We start from the raw sequence: 27,987 nt of genomic DNA, 5'->3' as shown, positions 1-27,987 counted from the left end.
ATGGTGTTTCTCAAAAAAAAAAAAAAAAAATTGTTAAATAGTGAGTAGTAAAAGATTAATATTAATGATGGACTCATGAAAATGAGTAAAATATTATCATATTAACAATTTGTAAAAATATTATAAAAAAACTTGTGACTATAACATTTCTCAATAATATAAATGGTAGTTTAGCAAAATCAATACCGAAATAAAAAGGACAAAAGTGAGAAAAAGTAAGTGATAATGGCCAAATTATCAATAAGAATGTGGCCTATCTCAGTGACATTAGAGCATTAGTATCAAGCTCAATGCAATTTTAACTTCACTTTTGTTATTTTAGCTAATGTACTATTCACATATATACCACTACATCAGTCTCAATATTTTATATCCATCCCAATCAAATATTATTTACCCTTTCCAAAAATCAACCAATAGCTACTACAGGCCACCTTAGTGCCACCGCATTGCACAATCCAATCACTGCAAGCATGAGCCAACCACCACATAAACCAGATTGAAGCTCCAATTGGTCAAATTACAACCCAAACCACAACATTAAAATAATTAATTAATTAATTGGTACGAATTTCGTGGTCTTTTTGGTCTCTACAATTCGGTCTCTCTCTCTCTCTCTCCCAAGCTTCTCTTTCCAAATTTGGCAATAACAATGCCTATTTTCTCTCTCCGGTTGACATAGGGATGATAATTTTACCCCGCCCCGCAAAGGTGGTGGGGCAAGGATGGGGCAAAATTTTAGCCCCACACCATGAAGCGAGGCGGAGATGGGTTTAGACTTTTTAAACCCACCCCGCCCCGCCCCTCCCCATCCCCACTCTGCCCTGCGTTGCTAAGGGTTATAATTGTAAATTTTTCATACCCTAAAACCCTACTATTTAAACAAACATATCAATATTAGCTTATTTTATTCTACCTAATGTGGTTCTCTGCCTTTATTTTGTTTTGTGTTATACTATGAGTTTTTTTTTTTGTTAAACACTTGGATATATTATTCAAATTTTTTCTAAAAATTGATTTGATTTGATTGGATAAATTTAGTTGAAATTTCAAATATATTTTTATTAATGAAATAGGTTTCATTAAAAAAATTGTACTAGTTGCAGGGCAAATTAACAGAAAGTAGAGTTTTATGGGGTAGGGCGGGGCTTCATGGGGCCCCAAGGGGCGGGGATGGGGTGAGAAAGTTTTCTCCATCATGCGGGACGGGACGGGGAGGGATTGGGCAAGACAAAACCACGCAGGGCAGGGACAAAGACCTCATCCTTCGGTCCCGCCTCACTCCATTGCCATCCTCGTTGACACACTCAAAATTCCACATCTTATTTGCCAAATTTCTTCTCACATTTTCGCCCTCCAAAATCTGTTTTCACTTAACCAAATTTGGTCAATTTTCCCTTCACTTGGGCAAAAAGAAACAGCAGGGCAAGGTAGGGAGAAAATCAACATCAAATTCGGTGTTAGACTCTCGAGAAATTATACAGTCCTCATGAAGGACTACTAAAAATTATTGAGTCAGTTTAAAAATAAATAAGTAAATAAATTAGTTTCTGCTTAAATTTTTATCTATCATAGACCTAACTCAACAAATTTAAACATGTGAGAGTTTTTTAATAGAATAATAGACAAGTGACGTGATCTACCATTAGAACGGTATAATTTCTCCAGACTCTCTCCCCTCAATACCCTCATAATTCTACAATTTGAGTGCCCAATTAATTTAGACTTTGGCAATTTGAGTTCCCAATCTACTCTCTCTCCTCAATTTCTTTAGTAACTTGCCACATATCACATATCACCTTGTTAAAACTGATGCAATTTGCTCAAGGCTTAAGAAATTATCTGTTGGGACTAGTGCAGGGCAACAATCCAATGGTGGAGTAGGCCAACAGAGCAAAGAGATGGTTGGTAGCTATACTGATCCTAGTACACGCACAGTAACATCATCACTAGCAGACAAGGTCAGCCATAACAATAAGCAATTGTGTAGTAACCGTGCAGCAGAAGCATCAGATACAGAGCACCAATGGGCTTGTAGGGATGTGCTAGAGACTATTAAGGCAATACCTTATCATGAAGTCTTCATACATAGCTTTGGAGACTATGATACACGTGGCTTGTAATAATTAGGCTGTCATGTATATAATGAAACACTATTGTACAATTAGCATAGTTAGTAACCGATTTCTTGATTTTAGGGACTTAGTTATTTTGAGACGTGTATAAGATCAGTTATGCATTAAGATCAGTTATGGGTTCCAGTTAACTCAATTGGTAAAGTCTCTGATAGTTGAATAAGAGATCTGAGATTCAATTCCTGCCTACACCAATCTTAGACCAAATGCTAATTGGTGTCTTGGTCTGATAATAAAGAGTTATTATCAGGAGCGGACGTCATAGGTTGAAACTCTCTAAAAAAAAAGATCAATTGCTTGTATCATTCTTTTCGGATTCAATAAAATCTCTGATCTTCTATTTAGAGAGAGAGAGAGAGAGTTCTAGATTTTATACCCATAAAAACAATTTTAACTAATATTCAGCCAAAAATACTCAAATTTCCCCTAAATTTGGTTTCTCCTCATTCCCCCAAACAACACACTTGAAAGAAACTGATAACAAAATTTTTCAAGAGCAATATTCTGCCAAATCACTATTACTTAACTAGTATTATACGTACAATGTCCTATGAGTTTCAAATAAAATTCAGATGGACTTACAGGAATTGTAGATGTTTTAGATTGCCGATCGATGAAGACACTTTACCACTCAAGTAAGTTCCAAATAAATTCCTGTGATAAATGGAGGAAACTTAGCACATTGAAAAACATATAATACAATTTTCAAGGTCCAAATTCTATTCTAGCTTTACATTAGATAGAAATTATTCATTATAATAGGAGAATTACATCATTAATGCCATGTATTCAATTTTAATTGTGGAATGAGTCTGTATTAAGCAATAGGTAAATAGTCTTAACATTGTATTCATTATTCACCCGTGTGTGTGAGTGGTATAAAAGCAGTACACCACTCTCCATCTTCACCGCAAACGACCATGGGGATTTATTTCAACTATGATATGCCTATGCCTTCTTAAAAAAGATTAGGAACAGTGGATCCCATATATATATATATATATATATATAGTCAAAATTAGAGAAAATTTAATTAGATTCTACAATTGAAGTCCAATTTTTCGTCATATGTCACAAAATATTTATTTTTAGGGAGTTTTAGATTTTAATTTTGGAGTCAAATGTGAGATCACATTATAAATATTCATCTAAGTGAGTTATTGAGTACAAAATCAAAGAGTCTAAAATTAATGAACCATAGAAAAAGAAGAAAAAACAATATCAAATTTTTTTTTTTTAATATGGACAATTTACATTTTCTACCCAATAATATTCTTACAAATTTTTTTTAAAAGTTAACAAAATATAAGAATAACTATATATCAATAGTCTTTAAATAATATATGTATAAATTATATTATGCATTTTAATGTATATCTTTTAAGTATATCCATGCATATGTGTTAGGTTCTAAAAGTTTAAAACACTTGGCAAATCGTGAACACAAACTTGTCTAGATATAGATCTTAGAGTCTATAGGTATTATTAGACAATGCTCAAGTTGATATAAGTCAAGATTCAAGAATATACAAGCTGCCGAAAAGAAGAGTTCAGAAACTACCTGGTTAGACCGATCGAGAAATAGGCTCGACCGATTGAAATACGATTCTGCAGAATTCTATTTCAACTCAAACTATACTTAAACGTTTTGGGTTTCAAGTAAAACACTCCTAGTATATAAAGAAAACCCTAAGCACATTTTTAAAAGGCTTTTCAGAGAGAGAGAAGAATGTGTCTCTTTTGTATCTAGGGTTTTGTATCTAAAAAGCTCTCTCATGTCTTCTACCAGTATTATTTCTTGAAGAATCTCAAGATCGGGTGTTGTAGAAGTTGCTGCCTTCTCTAGTCATCAAAGGTGTTGATGATCTAAACCTTCAAGGGTGGTCTTGGAGTCATAAACAGGAGAATTTGTATTTTTTATCACAAGTGGAAGTACTTGTGGTTGCTGTAGATCAAAAAAAGAAGTAGTCCGTGGACTCGGAACTATCATGTGATCGTGCTAGTAAATTTTCTATTCAAGGTAGCAATACGATGTTAGTGGTCTAAGTTTTATTGTACAAACTTCAATTCTTTCATAGTGGATTTGTTTTTACCTTGAGGATAGTTAGGTTAAATCTTCCCCAGGTTTTTTACCGGTTAGATTTTCCTTAGTCATCAAATCTTTGTGTTCTTTATTTTCCGTTGCCTTACATGATATGACTTTATTGTTTTAACCTAGATCTAAATAATAAACCTAAGTATTCACTTGGTTAATTAATTAGGTTAAATAATCTAGTTTTACAGGGATCTAAAACTTAACTATATGCTTGGGGTTATAAGCTAGTAGTGAATAATTTTCTGAGCTTGTTCGCATGGGTCTCAACTTGTTAGTAGTGCTTAGGTATAAAACTCAATGCTCTCCCTGAATCTGGGGAATTTGTATCAAATTATGAAAGGTTAAAATATGCCATGGGGATGGTGCAGAGGAGAGAAACAAGGTGAGTCTGGTGAGAAAAGCCAAAGAAAAATAATAAAAGACAAGAACTAATTAAGCTCCGGGCATTCTATTGTGCTAGAGGTCCAATGTAACAAAAACGGAAGTTTATTCAAATAGGTATTCCTAATTTGTAAAAACAAACATTTCAACTTTTATGCCTGAATTAATTTATAGAATTGATAAGGGGCCTAATTACTAATTTTTTTCCCCTCCTTTTATGATTTATCTTTCTTTATGCCCTTTTTCTTTATTTTCTTACTTGCTAAAATAGAATAATTTACTTCCATTCATAGCCATCAATGTGTAGGAAATAGTCACTAGATCTGAAGCGCCAAGTTTCAAATGGCACATAAATCATTCTTTCATTGTTTTAGTTGGCGCCAGGGATTCCTTTTAAGGAATAGGTCTTTGTTAAGGCACATGTCCACCGGCACTAATGGCTTTTCTTGTGCACGCATCCTTTGTTTGCACATTCCCTTTCCTCTAGGGAAAAATATACCTTGCATTGTAAGACCCACAGCTGTGAGAGAGAAGATACATATAACCAATGCAGGGTATACTTTCTCTCCCTCTAGACCATCATGCTCATGCCATAACCTTAGCACGCCATGCTTGACTATAAAAAGTAGGCATCCTAATTCTTGAGTGGAGGACCATTAGAATTTATACATTGTCAATGTGGTTCTCCCCAAACCTGAATAATTTTGCTTATGAGAATTGAATTCACAACATTTTCATAATAAATTTTAAGTGATATTTCCTATATAAAAAAAAGGGTGAAAATGCACTTTTGCTCTTTACATTTTGGGCCGATTCCTGTTTTGGTCCATACTTTTTAAATGCACCTACTTTAGCTCTTGGAAATCCAAAACCATTTCCATTTTGGTCCTTACCGTCATCCCACTAATAGAAAATTCATACGTGGCAAACGGAATGCCATCATGTCAAGTCTACCCATTTAAATAGTATTTAACTAATCCTATGTGTCCTAAGCCCCATTGACCAGTCAACTTCCCACCACAAATGAAGTCCCACGTGACCCTCACGTGCTTCAATCAAAAACTACCCACACATGTGGGAGGTTAGAAATAAAATCCCAATTCCATTGAACCCTAAATCCCCAAATCCCTAATCTCACCACTCTATTTGAGCTCATACTCCTCACTCGTTTAACTGAAAAACCAAAATTGTTGAATAGACAACCTAAAATTGGTGAACTTAGATATTGAAACCACAAAAATTGAATCGAAAAATTGAACCTTTACATTACATGAGAACCCGAAATGGAAGGAGAAAAAATATGATTTGAAGTAGCCTTCCAATGGATAAGAAATACCCAAATCGAAAGGAAGAAACGATTTAGACTCTTGGACCACTGGGTATGAAACATTGATTTGAAGAAGCCATCCACTAGGTCTCCCAAACCAATTAGCGATAGTTCCGGGGAAGGCTTTGGAATCTAAGGAGCTTAATTCTGAGTCAGAAAAAGGGATTGATGTCACTGATTCTTCGCCACCCCTCAATGTTGATCCTCTGGCCTTCTCTTTGCCTTTGGGTGTTACGAATATTTCTCATCAGCCAGCAACTCTGGTAGTAGAGACTTTGTTGGGTAAGGGCAGTTACTCGGAATGGTTTCAGGTTAAATTCAGTGGCTTTGATGATTTTCTTGGGACTTCCCTTAGAGGTTTAGAAAAGCCAGCAACCAAATTCCTATTGGCTGTTGAAACTAAGATACAGTAGAGGGCTATTAAGGATAAAACTGACAAAGCCGAGAAGAGCTTAAGGAGGAAAGGAATAAGGGAATTAAGGGGCTTATTCAGCTCTGTCAATTATGGTTCCGCGTCTTCAAGACGCTCTAGTTATGGTAAGGACAGGGCTCATATTGTTTCCGAATGAATTTGAAGATTATATCCTGGAATGTTAGAGGTTTGAGTGACAAGGAAAAACGGCTCAAGATTCGCAATTTTTTACGCTCTTGGAGAGCCGATATTGTTTGTTTGCAAGAAACAAAATTGGAATGGGTTACTAGAGGCCTAGTTAGAAGCATATGGAGTTGCCCCTTCATTGATTGGTTATATTTGGGCTTTGAGGGTGCTTCCGATGGTATCCTTCTCATGTGGGATAGAAGGGTGGTGGAAAAGTTAGAGGAAGCAGTGGGGAATTTTTCGATTTCGTGTAGGTTCAAAAATGTCAGTGATCATTTTGAGTGGGCCTTCACTGGTATCTATGGTCCAAATTTGAACAGGAATCGTCAATTTATGTGGGAAGAGCTGGCAGGCTTGATCAGTTGGTGGAATTTGCCTTGGTGTTTGGGAGGTGATTTTAATGTCATCCGCTTTCCATCGGAGAGATTAGGGGCGGGAAGATTCTCTCGTTGCATGTATGATTTCTCGGATTTTATTTCTCTTCATGGGCTTATGGATAATCCTTTAGAGGGAGGTCTTTTCTCTTGGTCTAACTCCACCTCTGCCTCTAGAATTGATCGGTTTCTCTTCTCTCCGCCTCTAGTAGATCACTTCACTCACTTCTCCCAAAAAAGGCTTCCTAGAGTGTTACCCGATCACTTCCCTATTCTTTTGGAGAGTGGGAGTCATCGAAGAGGGCGAATTCCTTTTCGTTTTGAGAATATGTGGTTGAAGGCGGAAAGGTTCTTAGATAAGGTGAAGTCTTGGTGGGAGAATTACCATTTTCAAGGAACCTCTAGTTACATTCTTGCCAAGAAGTTGACTGCTCTAAAATCGGACCTAAAGAAGTGGAACGAGTCTGATTTCGACAATATCACAGTAAAGAAGCAGCAGCTATGGAGTAAGTTGAATGCTTTAGATGTAAAAGAGGACTCTCAACCCTTATCTGAAGAGGAAAAATTGGATCAAGCTTCCTTTCGTGCCGAGCTTGAGAAGGCTGCCTTGCTTGAGGAGATTAGTTGGTGGCAAAAGTCCAAAGTGTTATTTTTAAAGGAGGGCAACTCCAATACGAGATTTTTTCACAAGATGGCTAATTCTAATAGAAGAAATAATTGTATTGAAACCTTTATGATTGATGGGGCTGTGACTACCAACCAGGATAGGATCGTTGACCATGTTGAACAATTCTTTATGAACCTATACTCGGAGCAGCAAATGCAGCACCCTTTCCCGGATGTATTGGATTTCCCATGTATTTCTGGGGACAACGTGGATTGGTTAGAGAAACCTTTCAAGGAATCTGAAGTTTTAGAAGTCATCAAGGAGTTTAATGGGGATAAATCTCCTGGGCCTGATGGTTTTTCGATGGCTTTCTTTCAAGCTTGCTGGGGGATTCTCAAAACAGACATCATGGCTGTGTTCCACCAATTCCATGCACTAGCCAGTTTGAAAAAAGCTTGAATGCAACCTTCATTACCCTCATTCCTAAAAAAGCTGCAGCAATGGAAATAAAAGACTTTCGGCCCATTAGCCTTGTTGGGGGGGGGGGGGGGGGGTTCAAAAAATTCTTGCTAAAGTTTTGGCTTCTCGTTTTCACTTGGTTTTAGGCAAGATCATCTTTGCTCCTCAGAATGTCTTTATTCTTAATAGGCAAATTCTCGATTCTGTTCTTATTGTTAATGAATGTCTTAATAGTAGATTGAAGTCTGGTCAGCCAGGGTTGTTATGCAAACTGGACATTGAGAAAGCCTTTGATCATGTGAACTGGGGTTTTCTTACTCTCTTGCTTGAGCGTTGTGGTTTTCCTGATAAGTGGAGGCGATGGATCTCTTTTTGTTTATCTACTGTTCGTTTTTCTATCCTTATTAATGGTACTCCCCATGGGTTCTTTGGAAGTTCTAGGGAGTTGCGACAAGGTGATCCTTTGTCCCCCTTATTATTTGTTCTGGTGATGGAAGCAGTCAGTTGAATGTTGGATAAGGCTGTCCATGAAGGTCGTTTGTCAGGTTTTAATGCAGGTGCTTCTGCTGGTAGATTTTTTATGGTTTCTCATCTCCTTTTCGCTGATGATACTCTAATTTTTTGTGATGCTAATATTGATCAAATGTTGATTCTCCGTATGGTGCTCATTTGGTTTGAGGCTATGTCTGGTCTGAAGGTCAATTTGGGTAAGTCTGAGCTGGTGGCTGTGGGGGCTGTTCATAACATGGATCTTTTGGTGGCTGTCTTAGGCTGCAAACAAGGGTCTCTCCCAATGAAATATTTGGGTCTTCCTTTGGGGGCAAAATTTAAAGACAAGTCTATTTGGAATCCAATTCTTGAGAAGATTGAAAGAAAATTAGCAGGCCAGAAAAAATTATATTTATCCAAGGGAGGTAGAGTCACTTTAATTAAAAGCACTCTCTCTAACCTTCCTACTTATTTTCTCTCTTTATTCCCTATTCCTGCCTCTGTGGCCAACCATATTGCTAGACTTCAGCGGGACTTTCTGTGGGGTGGCCTAGGAGATGAGCCCAAATTTCATCTGATTGATTGGTCTAAGGTGTGTACCCCACTTTCTTCAGGTGGGTTAGGGATTAGGAACCTAAGAACTTTCAATATAGCTCTTTTAGGGAAATGGCTTTGGAGATTTGGGCAAGAAAAGGATGCTCTTTGGCATCAAGTGATGAAGGTAAAGTATGGTTGTGATTGGGGTGGTTGGTGTTCTAGCTCTTTATCTTAGTTTATTATGTATGATATTAGTAGGGGGTGGCACTCTTTATCTCAGTTTATTATGTATGATATTGGAGATGGTTCAAAAGTGCAATTTTGGCTAGATTGTTGGTGTGGGACTTCTTCTCTCGCTGTCTGCTATCTTGAATTATATAGGATTAGTTGTAGAAAAGAGGCAAGTGTGGCGGATCTAATGAGGTACTCCAATGGAGTCCTCCATTGGAAGATTCAGTTTTGTAGGGAGGTGCATAATCGTGAATTGGAAGCTTTCAGAAGCTTCATCAATTCCATTTATAGCACTTCTGTAAGGGGAATTGAGGAGGATAAGAGATATTGGCTACCTTGTAAGAGTAAGGGGTTCACGGTTAGTGCATACTATCATTTTCTTGTTGGCCATAGTGAGCAATTTTTCCCTTGTAAAAGCATTTAGAAGCAGAAGATCCTCTCTAGAGTGGCTGTTTTTGTCTGGACCGCAGCCTTGGGGAAATGTTTGACTATTGATAATCTAAGGAAAAGAAAGGTTTATATTTTGGATTGGTGTTTTATGTGCAAGTGTAATAGTGAAAGTGTTGACCATCTTTTCCTTCATTGCCCGGTTGCTTCGGAGTTATGGGATATGGTTTTTGGTTTATTTGGAGTGTGTTAGGTCATGCCTTTGTCTGTTGTTGGGCTCTTTGCTTGCTGGCAAGGTCACTTTGGTCGCCACCGCAATGGAGTTATTTGGAAGGTCGTTCCTCTTTGTTTGATGTGGTGTATTTGGAAGGAGAGGAATAGTAGATGCTTTGAAGACATTGAGCGTGCTATGCTTGACCTCAAGCTCCTTTTTCATCCGAAGCTTCTTTTTCTATTTGTTGTAAAAGTATTGTTAAAATGTTATAGCACATGTCCACTAATGACTTTTCTTTTGCACGCATTCTTTGTTTGCACATTCCCAACTGTCTAGGGAAAAATATACTCTACATCGGGTATATGCTTCTCCTCTCTCATAGCAGGAGAAGCATATACAAGTATACCTTCTCTTCGTCTAAACCACCATGCTCATGTCATAACCTTAGCACGCCATGCCTAATTATAAAAAATAGGCATTCTAATCCTTGAGTGGAGGACCATTAGAATTTAGACATTGTCAATGTGGTTCTCCCCCCAAAGCTAAATAATTTCTTCTACAAGAAGGGCATCCACAACATTTTAACAACAAAATTTTAAGTGATATTTACTATTAAAAAAAAAAAATCTAAGTAGTAAGTTGTTTTTTGTTTTAATTTGAACTCGCCACTAAACTAACTCATTTACCCACCAATAACGGTCAATAACAACTTCCACATACTTGGTAATTGTTGTTAAAATGTTGTTAAAATTAGGGACGAACCCAAGTGGGGGCTTGGGCCCCCTGGGTCCAAATTTTTTGTATAGATATTTGTAGGGACACGATTTTTAACGACCCAAGGATGGTATTGAGTTCGTGTGTAATAGGCCCAAACAATATAATTTGTAGAGAGTGGGCTTGAAAGGCCTGCCTTTAGTCGCCGGTCAGCGGTCTGGTCCTGATTTTATGGGAGCTCATACAAAGGTAGGTTTGGCCTGAATAGCTAAGCCTTACATCGATGTGGCCCGAAGGGTTTGACTTCTCGGATTTAGTCCGAGAAGCATCACATTCTTCCCATTCTTCCTTTTGTAGTTTCTCTCCCCCCCCCCCTCTCCCCTGGCTCTCTTTCCCTTTTATATCAGTGTTTACTTCCCGCCTCTCGTCTACGTGTCAATTTTTCCTTTTTTGGGGGTAATGACTAGTCCTATCAATCCATACATTAGAGTGGTTGGGGGTGGTTGGGAAAAGTTAAATAGCAAGGTCTGCAGTATGGGCTTGTCAGACGCAGGGCTCCACATTACGGTGTTGGCAGCTTTCTTCCTTGTACTGTTCTTGTACTGAGTTTGTCCTTTTCTTCAGGCGTTTTGTGAGGTGTTGAGCGGGGGGTCGTCCTCGGCCACATCCTTGGGCCTTCAAGGAGCTTTCATTGCGCGTCCTCGGTAGTAGGGCTCCTCGGCCTAGGCTTTGGGCCCTTAACACAAAGTGGGTTGAGACCTCAGATTTCGGGCCCCACAATAGCCCCTCAAAATCCTGCTGCCCAATTTTTTAGTTAGGGAGGAGGGTTTTGGTGATGTTGGGCCCACAACATGGCTCACTCAAATTCTGTACTCTACTAATATTTGTGTTTTTCCATTTACATGTGAGACGTGCCAAATTAAGAGGCATTCCTTTATTCATTCACGCAGAGTCCTTTGACGTTTCAGTATTCGAGACGCACCTTCACGAGGATCTTCAGATCCTACGGCTGTGGATGATGTTGGAAATTGAGCCAAGTCTGCCTTGTCCGTAGCATTCCTTGGAAAGCTGCACGAATTGAATGCCACCACCTTACCTTTTATATAAGTATGATAGGAGGTTATTCTCTTTACATAAAAACCCTCCGGCTCTCTTCAAAACCATAATCCTTCAGCTATAATCACAGTTTTCATATTCGGTATTCTCCACCCTTTGTGCAATATGTTTGAGACACGGGCAGGGGTAAAGGAATTGCATCCGCCACAGAGGCCCCGGGTCCTTTCGAGACTCAAGGTGACGTGGTCTGGGCAGGGGAGGCACAGATTCAAGATAATCTTCCGTCTTGACAAGGGGGAAATGGTATTTCTCCCTCTTTCAGTCAAAATCCGAAGCAGGTACTGGTCGCACCAGATTCTTGGTGCGTCAGGAGTAAGGTTCTCCACCATCAGCGCCGTCTGCTCTATCGCAAGTGTGGTTACGTGGAGGCTCATCAACTTCCGGCTCCCTGCACCTTTTCTTCAACGGTGCTAGCCTCAAGTTGGACTCCCTACACCATTTCTTCAACAGTGCTAGCCCGAAGTCGAGCTCTCTGCACCTTTTCTTCAATGGTGCAAGCCCCAAGTTGGGCTCTTTTGCTGCCTGAATTATAGGCATGTAAAAGTATTGAGGAATGGTTTCCTTAGACAAAATTTTGGAACAGCAGCACGTCTCTTCTCTGCACTTCTTCTTCAGCTTTTTCTTCACTCCCTTGTATCATTTCTTTTTGCTTATGTAGTTAGCTTCAGTATGAGCTTATTTAAGCTCTTTCATTGTACGCTGTACTGTTTCTTTGTCTTAATAAGAAATGAATTTGCTTCCTCTCAAATACTTTTCTTTTCTGCAACAACTATTTTGTGAATGGGATATTACATGTGTATTTTCCTTTAATGATGCTTAGAGCAGGAAAAAGCCTTGAAACAGAATCCTACTAATTTTGAACTTATCGACATTATCAAGTATAATAATGATAATTCCCAGTAGATTAAACTCATGAAACTAACCGAGATAACGGCTGAGTGCTTCATAATGCATGCGAGGCGGCCGTCCGAGAACGATAAACTCTAAATAATCCGTCCGAGAGGGTAGCCGAGCAGTGAGGGACGTTGACCGTGTTTTTGACAACATCTGACCCTATAACTGTTGCATCAGTTCCCTTGGTATTGAGGATCCGAGGGTGGACTGGGGATTCCACTTACTCTAGGGATTAACCCAACTATCAATGGGGAACTCTTCTTCGGGGTAGATTCTAAGGGCAATATAACTTCCAGGTTGTGTCCAAACCCCGTATTGTCTCTTCTAAGCAGTTGGTTTCCCCAGAGGCTTGGGTCCGAGGACCGTACAAGGCCTTGGTTCTGTCAAAAACTTGTAGTTTTCTTCTAAGTAGTTGGTTTCCCTAAAGGCTTGAGTCCGAGGACCATACAAGGCCTTGGTTCTGTCCAAAACTTGTAGTTTTCTTCTAAGTAGTTGGTTTCCCCAGAGGCTTGAGTCCGAGGACCATACAAGGCCTTAGTTCTGTCCAAAACTTGTATTTTTTATTTTAAGTAGTTGGTTTCCCCATAGGCTTGAGTCCGAGGACCATACAAGGTCTTGGTTCTGTCCAAAACTTGTATTTTTTCTTTTAAGTAGTTGGTTTCCCTATAGGCTTGAGTCCGAGGACCATACAAGGCCTTGGTTTTATCCAAAACTTGTAGTTTTCTTCTAAGTAGTTGGTTTCTCCATAGGCTTAAGTCCGAGGACCATACAAGGCCTTGGTTCTGTCCAAAACTTGTATTTTTTCTTTTAAGTAGTTGGTTTCCCCATAGGCTTGAGTCCGAGGACCATACAAGACCTTGGTTCTGTCCAAAACTTGTATTTTTTCTTTTAAGTAGTTGGTTTCCCCATAGGCTTGAGTCCGAGGACCATACAAGGCCTTGGTTCTGTACAAAACTTGTATTTTTTCTTTTAAGTAGTTGGTTTCCCCATAGGCTTGAGTCCGAGAACCATACAAGGCCTTGGTTCTGTCCAAAACCTGTATTTTTTCTTTTAAGTAGTTGGTTTCCCCAAAGGCTTGAGTCTGAGGACCATACAAGGCCTTGGTTCTGTCCAAAACCTGTAGTTTTCTTCTAAGTAGTTGGTTTCCCCATAGGCTTGAGTCCGAGGACCATACAAGGCCTTGGTTCTATCCAAAACTTGTATTTTTTCTTTTAAGTAGTTGGTTTCCCCATAGGCTTGAGTCCGAGGACCATACAAGGCCTTGGTTCTGTCCAAAACTTGTATTTTTTCTTTTAAGTAGTTTTTCTTTGTATTTATTTATTTATTTTTCGAAAGTTAGCCCCTCGACTAAGGTAGGGAGAGTTAGCTTGAGGTTGGAAGCCCCTAGAACTGCCCGTGCCATTGGCACTGCAAGGCGTAGCCCCTAGCGGAAGTTTATGTCGGAGCAACAACTGCATGTCGCTGGAAATGGAGGAAACTTCGCGGACCTCTGCTTGATAGAGACTTGACTCCACCGCCACCTGCGCCAACGCGCAAGCCTTCCCACAGACGGCGCCAATTGTAGGGACACAATTTTTAACGACCCAAGGATGGTATTGAGTTTGTGTGTAATAGGTCCAAACAATATAATTTGTAGAGAGTGGGCTTGAAAGGCCTGCCTTTAGTCGCCGGTCAGCGGTCTGGTCCTGATTTTATGGGAGCTCATACAAAGGTAGGTTTGGCCTGAATAGCTAAGCCTTACATCGATGTGGCCCGAAGGGTTTGACTTCTCGGACTTAGTCCGAGAAGCATCACATTCTTCCCATTCTTCCTTTTGTAGTTTCTCTCCCCCCCTCTCCCTTGGCTCTCTTCCCCTTTTATACCAGTGTTTACTTCCCGCCTCTCGTCTACGTGTCAGTTTTTCCTTTTTTGGGGGTAATGACTAGTCCTATTAATCCATACATTAGAGTGGTTGGGGGTGGTTGGGAAAATTTAAATAGCAAGGTCTGCAGTATGGGCTTGTCAGACGCAGGGCTCCACATTACGGTGTTGGCAGCTTTCTTCCTTGTACTGCTCTTGTACTGAGTTTGTCCTTTTCTTCAGGCGTTTTGTGAGGTGTTGAGCGGGGGGTCGTCCTCGGCCACATCCTTGGGCCTTAAAGGAGCTTTCATTGCGCGTCCTCGGTAGTAGGGCTCCTCGGCCTGGGCTTTGGGCCCTTAACACAAAGTGGGCTGGGACCTCAGATTTCGGGCCCCACAATATTATATATTTTATTTTTGTAGTTGGACCTCCTTCCAAAACCTTAGACCTTCATTCTCCTTAATAAACCTAACTAGCTTAACCCAAATAGCAATTATCCAACCCAGAAACTTAACAAAAACAATAAAAACATTCACAATGGTGATTATATTTTAGCAAAAAAAAAAAAAAAACTATTTTACCATTAAAGAACTAAAAAATCATGTGTTATTAGAGAAGCTAAAGCTAAATTTTTTGCAACTATAGTAAACTAGTATAAATACCAGTTGACTGTAGCAAGTTATTAAAAATAAAATAAAATATTTTATTAAGATTATATCTTTTCCTTCAATTAAAAAACTCAAATTCTCTAGCTTCTTTTATTATTTTATTGAGTTGTTTATATTATTTTAAATGAAGTAATAAAAAAATAGTACATTTGATATTGGTTATATTGTAAAGTAAAGTAGTAAAATAGATAAAGTAGCTTTTTGAGATGTTAAAAACTAAAATTTTTAATGCCACCACTATGAATGCTTTAACTTCAACCAAAAAAAAATTCTAGCTAGCCTAGTATATAAAAAAAGCATTATTTTGTTTTTGTTTTTGTTTTTGTCTTTTTTGGTAAATAATTATGTCTTAATGTATTTAGAAACATTTTTTAGTATTTATAATTTTTTAATACTATATGGATATCTATTTAGAGTTTTTTTTTTTCCCTTAAAGTACGATGTTAATTATGCTAAAAAAAAACTTCACGCAAAACTGAAGTCAAAATAGGCAAATAAAAAAGAAACCATACAGACTGGTGAGGAAAGTCAAATTCCATAGTGCTTCTGGGATTACGGCGTAAATCGGATGGTATAAAAGATCCCTGTAAAAATAAATAAATAAGGAAGATTCAATATGTACTGGAAATGCTCAAAGAAAGATACATATACTGAAGTTCCTCAAAATATTTTGAAGTATGGGATCTACGAGCAGTGGCCACTCCACTTATAAGTGCTTGTCAAAATAAATTTATATTTGCAAAAAGTATATATAAATAATTAGTGGGTTGGGTTCAAGTTACACCTAGTATAACTCTAAGTAATGTTATATCACCCAATAACTTATTATAGAATTCATATTTTGAAAATCTCATTGTTAAATTATATGTTTTATATGTTTTTAACATTCTTGCCAATTTTCATGTTAATTGAATATTGTTTGCTATTCGACCATAAACTTATCTTTTAGGCATTATTTTAAACTACAAAAATTTAAATTTAAACAATTAATTAATGACATTACTATTAATCATTGATCATCATGAAAATTTGCAAGCATAGAGAATATACGAAGATAATGTAATCTAACAGTGGATTTATCAAAATTCGCATCAAATTAAAAAATATTGAGTAGTGTAATAGTGCTTAGAGTTACACTAGGTGAAACTTGAACCTAACTCATAATTAGTTTGTTTTATCTACCTAAAACAAGTTATTGACCACCTGACTTAAGAATATCAAAAATTTAGATTCAATAAAAATAAAATAATACTACTACATCTACAACAATTTCACAAAAAATCATAAATGGCAAGATGTTACTAGTTTTAAACTCTATCTTAGCAAACTTCATGTACTTCAACTTTTTTCTATTTCTTTTTTTTTTTTTCCCTCTAAGGAATAAAGCTTTAACTCTTATGTTCTAAAAACTATGTCACTCTTATAAAACATAGACATAAAAGAGGGAAAATTATTGTGTACTTTTGGAATACCATAAATGCGTAGTCTCTTCTCTCACATTAATGGTAGGTCCCACTAATTAAATTCATGGTAGGACTTAATATTCATGTGAGAGAGGAGACTACGCATTTATAGTATTCCGAGAGTACCTAATAATTTTCCAAAAAAGAGAAGGACATACAAACTAGTTATGTGGCAAGTAGAATTATTGTCATAAGAACAGTTGCATGTGATATAGGGTTTGTAGGCCGCCTCATTGCATGGTTCGGTAGATGACAACCCGGGGACTATCCTCCAATATTCAAATATTTTACTTAGAGCTGTCACTGCAATCAAATGTATAAAAGAATCGATTAAAATGACTAAGAGAATTCACAATAGGATAGATAAATGAATTTTATAGCCGAAATTTAGCAAGATATTCTTAAGATGCGTTGCATAAGGCTTGGTTTTGGTTGGCCAATATATGAAAAAACTAAAATAATCGCCCTAATGGTAAAATATTGTAGCTCACCATTTTTTTTTTTTAATTCTATCTGTCACTCTCTCCAATACGATGTTCCACATAAATTCATGAAGATTGTCGATAAGGATGCATGATTATTTGTCTTTGGAATTTCATAATGGCTAGCAAAGAGTAAGAAATTTTTGTTTGCAAGGTTCGAGGTAAAATTATTATATTGATTTGTAATTCAAGAAAAACTCAAACCACTACATACATGCATGTCTTTGTGCATGACATTGAAAAACTCTCTCTCTCTCTCTCTCGCTAAATAAACTCCATAGAGTATTATTGAAAAAAAAAAAATTAGCATAATTACGATCGGGAGACTTTATTCCTTATATAGACAAAGTAGAAGAAGAAAGAAAACAAGTATTTTACTAACCTTTTCTAGCTGTTATACAATGTAACGGATTTTGAATTAATTATTAGTCCTATTAAGGAAATCTAACATTTTAAGAATGGTCTTTTTTGGAAAGGCTAATCAGGAGAATGGGGTTTTGTTCAAGATGAATTGATCTAATCATGGAATGTGTAAGCACAGTTTCTTACTCTATACTTGTCAATGCATGGTGAGCCAAAGTGGATGATCCATCCTTCAAGAGAGATTAGGAAAGGGAATCCACTATCTCCCTTCCTCTTCTTACTATGTACTGAAGGACTGCATGGGTTGATTATGCAAGCAGCAAGAGCAAAGGAGATTAATGGCTTCTCACTTTGCAAGAGAGGTCCAAAGCTAACCAATTTTTTCTTTTGCATATGATAGCCTCATTTTCTGCAAAGCATACTCCCAAGAGTGTGGCAATTTTCTCAAAATTCTCTCGAGTATGAAGCCTTATTTGGTAAAAAAATTAATAGAGAGAAGACTGTTCTCTTTTTCAGCAAATCCACTCAAGAAGAAACTAGATTGGAGATAAAAAGAGCACTGGGGGTTTAAGAAACAAAATTTTATGAGAAGTTTTAGGGCTTCTTGCCTTGGTTGGTGGAGGGAAGAAAGCAAGTTTCAATTACATAAAAGAACGGGTGTGGAGGAAATCATAAGGGTGGGAAGGAAAATTATTATCTTAAGCAGGTAGAGAGGTTTTGATTAAGAGTATGTTTAGATACCGTTTATTTTGCTGAAAACTGAAAATAATGTAGCAAAATAAATTTTAAATATGTGAATAGTACTGTGGGACCTATTTCTAATGAAAGTTTTTGTGAAAAAAAAAAGTTTGTGGGTCCAGTGAATAGTGCATGAGATCAACTGAAAAAGACAGAAACACACTTCTCCAAAAAAAAAAAAAAAAAGCAGACACTCAAGTTATCATCCATATCCAAACGGACACTAAATCTATGGTTTAGACCATTCCTACTTATGCCATAGGGTGCTTCAAATTGCCATTGGATCTGTGCCACAACATAGAAGCACTTAGAAATTTTTTTGGGGACAGCAGGGAGATAAGAGTAAAATCCATTGGCTCAAATGTCAGAATTAACAAAATCTAAGCATGTTGACGGGCTAGGTTTCAAAGATCTAGCTTTGTTAAATGACTCTTTACTAGCAAAACAAGCTTGGTGGTTTATACATAACACGGATACCCTCTTTTACGGGATTTTTAAAGCTCATTTCTTTCAACATTGCTCTTTCATGGAAGCTGAGGAGTTGACTTCAGGCTCTTATGCTTGGAAAAGCTTATAGAAAGGGAGGGAAGTTATCCGTCAGGGCTCTTGCTTTTGTATTGGTAATGGTAAATCAGTCAAAATATGGCAACATCATTGGTTGCCCATTAAGCATCCAACTAAAATAGGCTCACCCTTGATAGAGTCCATGAATGAAGCTACAGTTGACTGTTTAATCGATGCAGAAACTAGACAGTGGAATAGCGAAATGGTAGATGGGATTTTTACCCCTGCTGAAGCTGAGCTGATAAAAGCAATACCCCTATCCCGAGTTGAAGCAGAGGACTCACTGTCTTGGCCACTATCAGCTGATGGCCATTATAATTGCAAAATGGGATACAAATTCTTAAAAGAAGAGGAGGAGGCTAACATTCAAGAACCTCCAGATGATGACAAACAGCTATGGAAAGGTATTTGGACTATGGAGATTTCGAATAAAATGAAAATTTTGGTTTGGAGAGCTTGCAAAAACTTTCTTCCCACCAAATGAAATTTAGTTCGCAGGACTATTATCCCATACCCAAATTGTGACAGGTGCATAGCTTTAACTGAGGCTCCTCTCCATATAATGCACTTGGTCTTGCACCGAGTTAGATGAGATATGGGCTGATAGAGATTTATGGGAGGTTCGGTCCCGTGAAAGGTTCTCAAACTTCAATGCTCTTATAACTTGGATTTTGAATAACGGTAAAGCTCCAAACTTATTTGCTTCAATTTTTTGGTCAATCTGGAATCAACTAAACAAGGTTCGCCTCCATCAATCTTGCTTCCCCACAGAGCAACTGACGCAGCTAGCTAAAGATCAATTGTAGTACAAAGCTATGATGCCCTCGCTCACAATTCACACACAGAAGCAGCGAGCTAGATGGCTTCCACCACCTCAAGATTTCTTTAAAATTAACTATGATGGAGCAGTTTTCCCTGATGAAAATAGGTCGGGCGTTGGGGTAATGATTCGGAATAATCTGGGGTTAGTTATAGCGTCCTTAGTACAACAGCTACCCCAAGCTTACCAAGCTGTTGAAGTTGAAGCAATGGCTGCGTGCAGAGCTATGGAGTTTGGTAGGGAGATTGGGGTGGCGAGGGTTATTGTTGAAGGAGATTCAGCAACAGTGGTAAAAGCTCTGAGTGCTAATGGTAAGGGATTGGCCTATTATAGAATGATATTGTGCTTTTCTTTGACTTCTTTTCAGATTTGACTTACTCTCGATTTAGGAGAGAAGACAATAAAGTTGCACATGACCTGGCTAGACAAGTTGTATTTTTTTGAAATAATACTATGTGGATGGAGGATATTTCACCATCACTTTTTCTTTTGTTTAGGCTGATAAAGTTGCCTTATGATTCTTTTGAATAAAATTAATGTCTTTCTTCTAAAATAATATATATATATATATATTCCTCATCAATTTAAATTCAGGAGAAAAATGATATTAACTTTTTATATAAAGTAAATGGTAAAATAATAATTTTATTTATTAATTGTTTAAAGAGTGTTACATTTTGGGAGATCAACAATTTAGGATAAAGGGAGTATAACAAATACATTAAGGGTCCATTTGGTTGGGCAAATGTAGAAAGTGGGAGAATAAAAGAGATTTTAGTTCCTCCCATTTGTGTTTGATTATGGCTTAAAAAATAGAAGGATAAAAAAAAAAAAGTTTTTATAAATTTACTCATATGCCCTTCATTAATAAAAAAAAAAATGATGCCCCATTAAAAAAACAAGTGGCAAAAAAAAAAAAAAAAAGAATCACCCAAATTTATTAAAAATAAAAATCATGCCAAAAAAAAGTGCAAATTTTTTTTTTTTTTTTAAATCACCTCCAATTAACCTAAAAAATTGAAAAAGAGAAAAACAAAAGAAAGTACCCACAAAAAAGAAAGAAGAGTTGCGCTTGTATGATGTATCACAGCCAGAAAAATATAAATAAAAGAAAAGAAAAAAAGAAGCAAGCATCATGAAAGAGGAGGATGGGATAGTTCAATCATTTGACTGCAACTATTATTCCTCTCCTTCTATTTTATCCCTTAATTGGGGAGATTGGGTTAAGTTAGGCTTACCTATATCCCAACAGTTTTCTCTTGTCTCTCCTCTTTAACTAAACATCCACAAAAATTATTTTCTCTCTACTTTTCTTTCCTCCATTTTTCATCCATCTAAAATCTCTCTGGCTAAATAGACTCTAAAAAATTCAAATTCTTTATTCCACTTTATAAAAAAAAAAAATTCGAATTCTTTTTTCCCATTTTTAACTTTAGTTATCTTATTAAAAAAAAAAGTCAAATAAATATACATGAAATGAATACAAGATAAATTGTGATTTAAAATACAAAAAGTGGAATGTATTTCTCACTAACCATTTGGAAAACAATTGACCATCTTTGCAACCAATCAAATCAGAGCACGTGCCTAAAACAATTACAATAGTTAATTAACATGTGCTGATCAAGGGCACACCAGTATTGCAGCTATTTTAATGCAGTGACTAGGGCTGTAAACTAGCTGAGTTTTGTCGAGTAGTGAATGTTCAAGCCCAGCTTGAAAGCAAAAATAGAATATTCAAGCTTGGCTTGAGCTTGATAGGAGCCTACAAATAATGTTCAAGCTTGAGCTCAGCTTGGCTTGGCTTAATTCATTGGTCAAGCCAAGCTCAAGCTCAATATCAAGCCCAAACTCAAACTCAATATCATGTTTTTGAACTTGAGATCCAACACAAGTATATTATCAAGTTTATTATCTAACCTATTTGGTTTAGATGAGTGGTCTCAACTTATAATTAATTAAAGTCTTGGAAGGATATGAGTTTACTTGTCAAGCTCATATCAATTTTATTACCAAACTTATAAATAAGTCTAGGCTTAACTTGTTTTATTACTTTTGTATCGAGCCTTGGTGTTCACAAGTTTGCGAACAAACGATGTTTTTTACTTGGACTCAGCTCGTTTATTAAACAAGTTTAAAACTAAGATTTAAGCTTGCCTTGTTTATAAACAAATAAATATGAACGAGCTTTTTATCGAGCCAAACCCGAATTGTTTATGAACGGTTTGGTTCATTTACAGCCCTAGCAGTGACGACAACGTTTGATATTGGATTCTTATTCTTCTCACTATTAGTGAGACGATGCCGTTTAGAAAAACTTGAAGAGTTGTGGGTCCACATAGCCTCTAGTGTGACCCACCCAGATGTGACTTAAAGTTTGTTGTGAAGGGACGAATGGAATGAGGCAGCAATGGCTAGGGCCTGTGGGGCTTGGTGGTACTGAAAATTGAAGAAGAAGAACCAGATTCTTCTTCCAAAGACCATGGGCCAATGGACTAGATTATCGGCTCAGCCCAGATCCAAATGAAAAGAAAGATACTTGCAAAAGAGTTCTCATGAGTTCTCACCTCTCAGTAGTGTTATGTCCATACTTTCAATAATTTCCTCACTTCAGCAAAGTGTGTAAAGCCAAATTGAGATTTGGTGCAACAGAAATGAACGGTTGAGATTCAAAATTTTAAAATATATATATATATATATATATATATTCTTTCAACAATATCAATTGAATAAAAAAAGTAAAAAAAAAAAAAAAGAGAATTAGTAAAAATTGATGTAAAGCCTATGTTCCAACTATATATAGATGGCATGCATTGAGGGCTAAACCCGGTCCGGTTAACCTCCAGGGGGACTGCCATCGGTAATGGGTTGCTGATGTTTTTGGCTGTGGGTGAGAGAAACTAATCAAATCAAGCAAGGATGTATGAATATATATATGTGTGTGTGTGAGAGAGAGAGAGAGAGAAGTGTCTAGTACACTGTACACATAAGCTGCAATACTTGAAATTGTGACTTAAAGTTCGGAGTTCCTTTATAAAATGCAACTCTGTTTATATATCCTTGTAAAATACCTTACTACTAGCTCTCTCTCACTCTAAATATATATAAATAAGTGTGTAAAATAAAGGAGTGAGATATAGCGTATGTTGTAAGAAGTGGATAAATAAAATAGAATTTTTTTTTTTTTTTTTTTTTTTGTTTATTGTGGCTGTCGTTGTTATAGATACGATAGAATTTGAAACTATAGTGCATTCCAAATGATTGCTATTTAATAACATGCAGCTAAGATACCATTTGGTTCTTATACACAACAGAGACAGAGAGAGAGAGAGAAAGAGGAGGCGCACCTTCAACAGGATCTGTGCGAGATTCAGCAGCTGCGGGTTGAGCGGCGCCTTGAGCTTCCAAAACAAGGCCAAAGATGCAAGCAGCACAAAAGATTAAAACTAGAATTTGTGGTAATCCCACCATGACTGATGACTCTAAGATGTTGATTAAGAAATCAGAGCTATGAGAAAACTTGGACCAAATGCATTACCAGAGTTGCAAAATATACAAATAAGGCATCTTCATCCTTTAGGTAAATATATAAAATTAATGCTGCTAAAAAGCTACCTAGTTTCTCTCTCCTGAGAAAATAGATTATTATTATTGTGCAATTTCGGAGAAGTATTCCGAGCTCCGTGGACCAAACAATAATTTTCTTGAGAAAACAACAAAACAAATAGAGGAATCAAACGAATCACTGAAAAGCAAAAAAGAAAAGAACCCGACAAAACACAAAGGGAGACAAAACTTTTTAAGAGGGTCCCGCTTCTTAAAGAACCACTAAACACGTCCAGCAATCACAGTAAAAGTATTATTTGACAGGGATGCTGTCGTTACCACTTTTGTCATAATTTACTTAGAAGTTCGGGTGGTGACCTTGTTTTCCAATACGGATCCGTTACTTTCACTTTATTACTTACCATTTGATATATAAGTAAATTACGATAAAAATTGTGATAAAAGTTATTCTCATAGAATTTTCTATTATTTTAGGTTCATTATTGCTTTGATTTTTCTGTTATTTTATATTAATTCTGGGAGATTCTGGCATTTTATCTTTAATTTTTAAAAAAATTGGCAATATGCCCCTGTTTGCAAACTATATAGGAGCGTGCCCCTGATTCGATACTCGATTATCCTAAAATCGAGTTCAATTAAATACTCGATTTGTAGAAAATCGAGTTATGCCCGATCAAACTTAAAAAAAAAAAAAAAAAAAAAACAAAATTGCATGGAACTCGAGTTTTAGGAAATCGAGTTCCATGTGAAAAAAAAATTTATAAGTGTGATCGCCCCATATTCAGGGAGCCCTATAGTGGCGTTTTTAAGCCCTATAGTGGCGTTTTTAAGCCCTATAGTAACGTTTTAAAGTCCTATAACAGCGTTTTCCTGCAAATTTTTTTTAAAGTGTGATTGGCCCATATTCAGGGTTCCCTATAGTGGCGTTTTTAAGCCCTGTAGTGACGTTTTAAAGCTCTATAGCGGCGTTTTCCTGCAAAATTTTTTATAAGTGTAATCGCTCTGTTCTGGGAGCCCTATAGTGGCGTTTTTAAACCCTATAGTAACGTTTTGGAACTCGACTTCCCTAAAATTGAGTTCCATGCTTTTTTTTTTTTTTTTTTAAGTTTTATTCGGCGTAACTTGATTTTCTATGAATCGAGTATTTCATTAAAACTCGATTTTAAGTTAATCGAGTATCGAAACAGGAGCATATCCCTATATAGTTTCGAAATAGGGGCATATTGCTAAATTTTTAAAAAATTAAGGGCAAAAGGCTAGAATCTCCATTAATTCTGGTCCTCAAGTTTTTTTTTAAAGATTTTTATTTTGCTCTTGACGTCGTCTAAATGACATAACTTGATCACGTGAATAACAGAATTCTCATGATACACATGTAACCAGCGCTTCATTTATTTTGAACTTTGAAGTAAAATATTTTTCATTTTTTGATATTTATTTGCAGGCAAAATATAGTTAAATTTGTAAAATATTTTTGCTGAATATAAAATTCTTTATTAAAAGTTGTAAAATATTTTACTTCTGAAAATTTGGTAAAATATTTTCTAAAAACACAGTGGTTTTCTCTCTCCCATCTGGTTACTAGATTAGTAGTTCGATGGCTGGAGACACTGCTTTAGCAACTGGTGCCAACGGTCTGGTGGCTGGAGACTCCGCTCCGGTGACTTGTGCCAGTAGTCTAATGTCCAATGACTCCACCTTGTAATCGGTGCCAACGGTTTGGTGACAAAATACTCTGCTCCAGTGATTGATGTCGGCAATCCAGTGCCTAGTGACTCCACGCCATGATCGGTGCCAATGGTCAGGTGTTCGAAGACTTCATTACACTGACTGACGCTAGCGGTCTGATGGCAGGATACGCCTCATCAGCGATCAGTGCCGACTATTCAATGCCCAGAGACATTTTTTCAACTAGCGTTGGCGGTTTAATCATTGGAGAATAATAAAAGATTACTTTAATACTATTAGAAAAAGCCAAATTAATGTAGTAATGAATTAAAAAAAACAATGTAAAAAAATGATGAATATAAAGAAAAAATAATAATTATTTTAATATTATCTTCTTCTTCTTTTTTTCATTTTCTTGCACTTTCTTGATAACCAAATACAATATAAGCAAAAACACAGTAGAAATACCAAAAGTATGAATCATCCAACACAAGTATTTTCTTGCCCTTTGATAGGCCAAGAATGTATTGACCGCTTATAAAGAATTAACCAATTCATTAGCCAAGTTAATTAATTAATTCAATTTGCATGCAATAATGTGGTAGCACAAACAAATCACTAACTAAGTTAAAGTGCAGTGGAAAATAAATTGACACAATGATTTGTTGATGAATGGAGAAAACCTACATGGCAAAAACCCCACCGGGTGATTTTAAGATGATTTTAAGGTCACCACTCTTGAGAATTCACTATTATCACAACAAGTTGTTACAAGTAAAGGAATCCTAGTACCTTATACCAACCTCCAGTTGAACCCTTACCCCAATACCTAATTGGACTTGTTCTGTAGTGACAGTCTCTCCTTTTAATGCATGGCTCCCAATATGTGACTAACCAATTCAATGCGTGAATCCTAGTACGTGGCTTACTTACCAACTTGAGAAGGATGTTGGCTGCAAAATTCTTCAATTCATCACAGGATAAAGATCACAAAACTCCTTGGTTACAAAACCCCACGGTGTACAAATACAATGGCTTCTTGAATAGAAAGATGAACTAGGGCATATGTCTCGAGTTCACAATATACTTGTGAAAAACTTTTGCATTGAGTTGCATTAGCTGTGATGGCCCTTAAAACAATCCATTTATATGTTTAGGGTTGTGAGAAAAGAAAGCTCAAACATGTATTTAAGGATTGAAATGAAATTAGCTCTGAAAAACTGATTTTCATAAACCACGACAAATAACCTACCTATCGAGAAGTTGTCGAGCATTGGGCTGAAACAGCTTTTTAAACCTCGATAGATACTAGCTGTCGAGTTTTAAAATCCAGCACTTCTTCATTTGATTCTTTGATAGACTTGCATGACTTTAACACTTGAATTTGAAACCTTGCTCCTTGAAGCATTAAACACAAACTTATAAGTAAAATGTGTTTTGTCAAAAGATTAGTCAATTCTATATTGATATATGTTCCTAACAATGATTCGCATATATCCTAACAATCTCCCCCTTTGGCAATCTGTGACAAAACCACAACAAACAAATTAACATATAAGAGAAGTCATAAATCACTCAACTCATACTCACTTATTGAATACAATAAAATCTATTCTAACACAAACTCTTGAAAAATTTTGCAAGAAGAGAGTTCGTGGCAAGAAGATTTTGACAACCTGTATTTCTGAAACACTTTAAACAGAACTCATCATTGCATTTTAGTGTGAAACAGAAATAAAAGATTGCATACAATATATAAGAAGCATGTGCATAAAGAGAGAAAAGAAACAACATATGTAAAAATAGGTGAATAACATACATCAACATATATAAACCCAAATATAAGTACAATGTATGTCAAATGGTCATAAGACCAATATACATGAGGTAAATGTAAAAGAAAGAAAAGAAAATACATAAAAACCTCAATACATCCCTCATAGTATAAACACTCCCCCTATCACAAAAATCTCCTATACTATCTTTCCCCCTATGTATATGACTACTCTCATATCGAAACTACTCCCCATTTTTGTCATGAGTGACAAAGGGTAAGTAAATCAAGTAGACATCTCATCATCACTGGGCGAGCTAGCACCATCGTCCTTATCAACATTATTATTGCTGGAGCCATCATCACTCTCATCTCTGAAGCCGATGGAGATGGAGAGGTATAAGCAGTGAAACCACCCATGATAGCCTGTCGTCGTGCGATACGACAAACACGGGTATTCACTTAACACAACTCATCACTGAGTGTGTCAAGGCGAGCATCCATGCGCACAAGCTGTGCCATGATGGCCTTGAGAGTCACTCCACCCACAGAAGACAATGGAGCAGAGGTGGAAGAAGCTGGAGGAGTTGCTGTCTCGGTCCATGGCCGCCTCGATTGAAGCTGGGCCTCACTCCGTCTAATGGTAGCAGTGTCTATGACACTCATAACCGTAAAATGAGGAGACTCGGGAAAGGAGACAGAAAAATGGCAAAGAAGCCTCGTGATAGCGGAAGAAAAATGAGCTTATCACGAGTCGCTGTATCCCTATAAACATTTATAAAGGATAAAATAAAGTGAGAAGGGAAGTCAATAGAGATGTCCTCTAAGAGGGATAATAAAAATCGAGCACGAGGCTCTGTGATGGAGTTATAGTGAGATAATGGATGACGAATGAATGTCATCACCATATTAAGGAATCTCGGACCTTTTGCAAAGCTCGAGCAAGGGTTGTTTTGATGATCACCCCAAGATGAAGGTGTCTTATAAATTAGAGACAAGAGTTCATCTTTGGACACAGTCCTCAGAAGATCACAGCCAAAGTAGTCAGGATGCACTACCCTAGGAACATGTAGTACCTCGGATACAATATCCAGAGTAACTACAATATGCGTACCTCGAACGTGAGGGACAAAATGAGGTACTGAGGTATCAAATCCGTGCATGTTGGAGTCAAACTCTTGTATGATCATGGAGGGACAAGTGACCGGGATGTCACACAATGACTTCCAACCCCGACTGTCAATGACAGTGGGAGGGTCAGTATCGGAAAAATTCGATAGAATGACTTGGCGTTTCGAATGAATGCCTCATCGAGAAAAGTTCTCCGAAGGGTCCTTACAGGATTTATCACATAGAACTGTACGTGAGAAGGAGTCGTGTCAGAAGAAGAAGATGCCCCAAATCGAAGAGGGTTTTGGGATGGAGTGGATTTTCGTTTAGGTTCCATAGAGAAACTAACGAAAGAAAGAGGGAGAGAAAGAAA

The 27,987-nt window shown here is 37.0% G+C and overlaps 1 protein-coding gene across 5 annotated transcripts in view; it reads right to left on the bottom strand.

Annotated features, from left to right (window-relative positions):
* Positions 1 to 23,102, bottom strand: part of LOC126720673 (probable LRR receptor-like serine/threonine-protein kinase At1g56140) — a 96,446-nt gene extending 73,344 nt beyond the window's left edge. For 3 of the 5 annotated variants that reach the window (XM_050423416.1, XM_050423417.1, XM_050423419.1), the window contains exons 1-4: positions 22,843 to 23,102; positions 16,687 to 16,831; positions 15,578 to 15,649; positions 2,718 to 2,789 (exon numbers count right to left, since the gene is read on the bottom strand). In XM_050423416.1, the coding sequence (XP_050279373.1) occupies positions 2,718 to 2,789; positions 15,578 to 15,649; positions 16,687 to 16,831; positions 22,843 to 22,966 (413 nt within the window). In that variant the 5' untranslated portion in view covers positions 22,967 to 23,102. Of the gene's footprint in view, positions 1 to 2,717; positions 2,790 to 15,577; positions 15,650 to 16,686; positions 16,832 to 21,030; positions 21,083 to 22,842 lie in introns of all 5 variants that reach the window. The other 2 variants (XM_050423418.1, XM_050423415.1) reach the window with 2 other exon arrangements.
* Between the last annotated feature and the right edge of the window lie 4,885 nt (positions 23,103 to 27,987).

This window comes from Quercus robur, chromosome 4, assembly GCF_932294415.1.
Source record: "Quercus robur chromosome 4, dhQueRobu3.1, whole genome shotgun sequence".
In the NCBI taxonomy this organism is placed as follows: Eukaryota; Viridiplantae; Streptophyta; class Magnoliopsida; order Fagales; family Fagaceae; genus Quercus; species Quercus robur.
The sequence above is the reverse complement of the archived record's forward strand: the minus strand, read 5'-3'. Positions and strand labels throughout refer to the sequence as shown.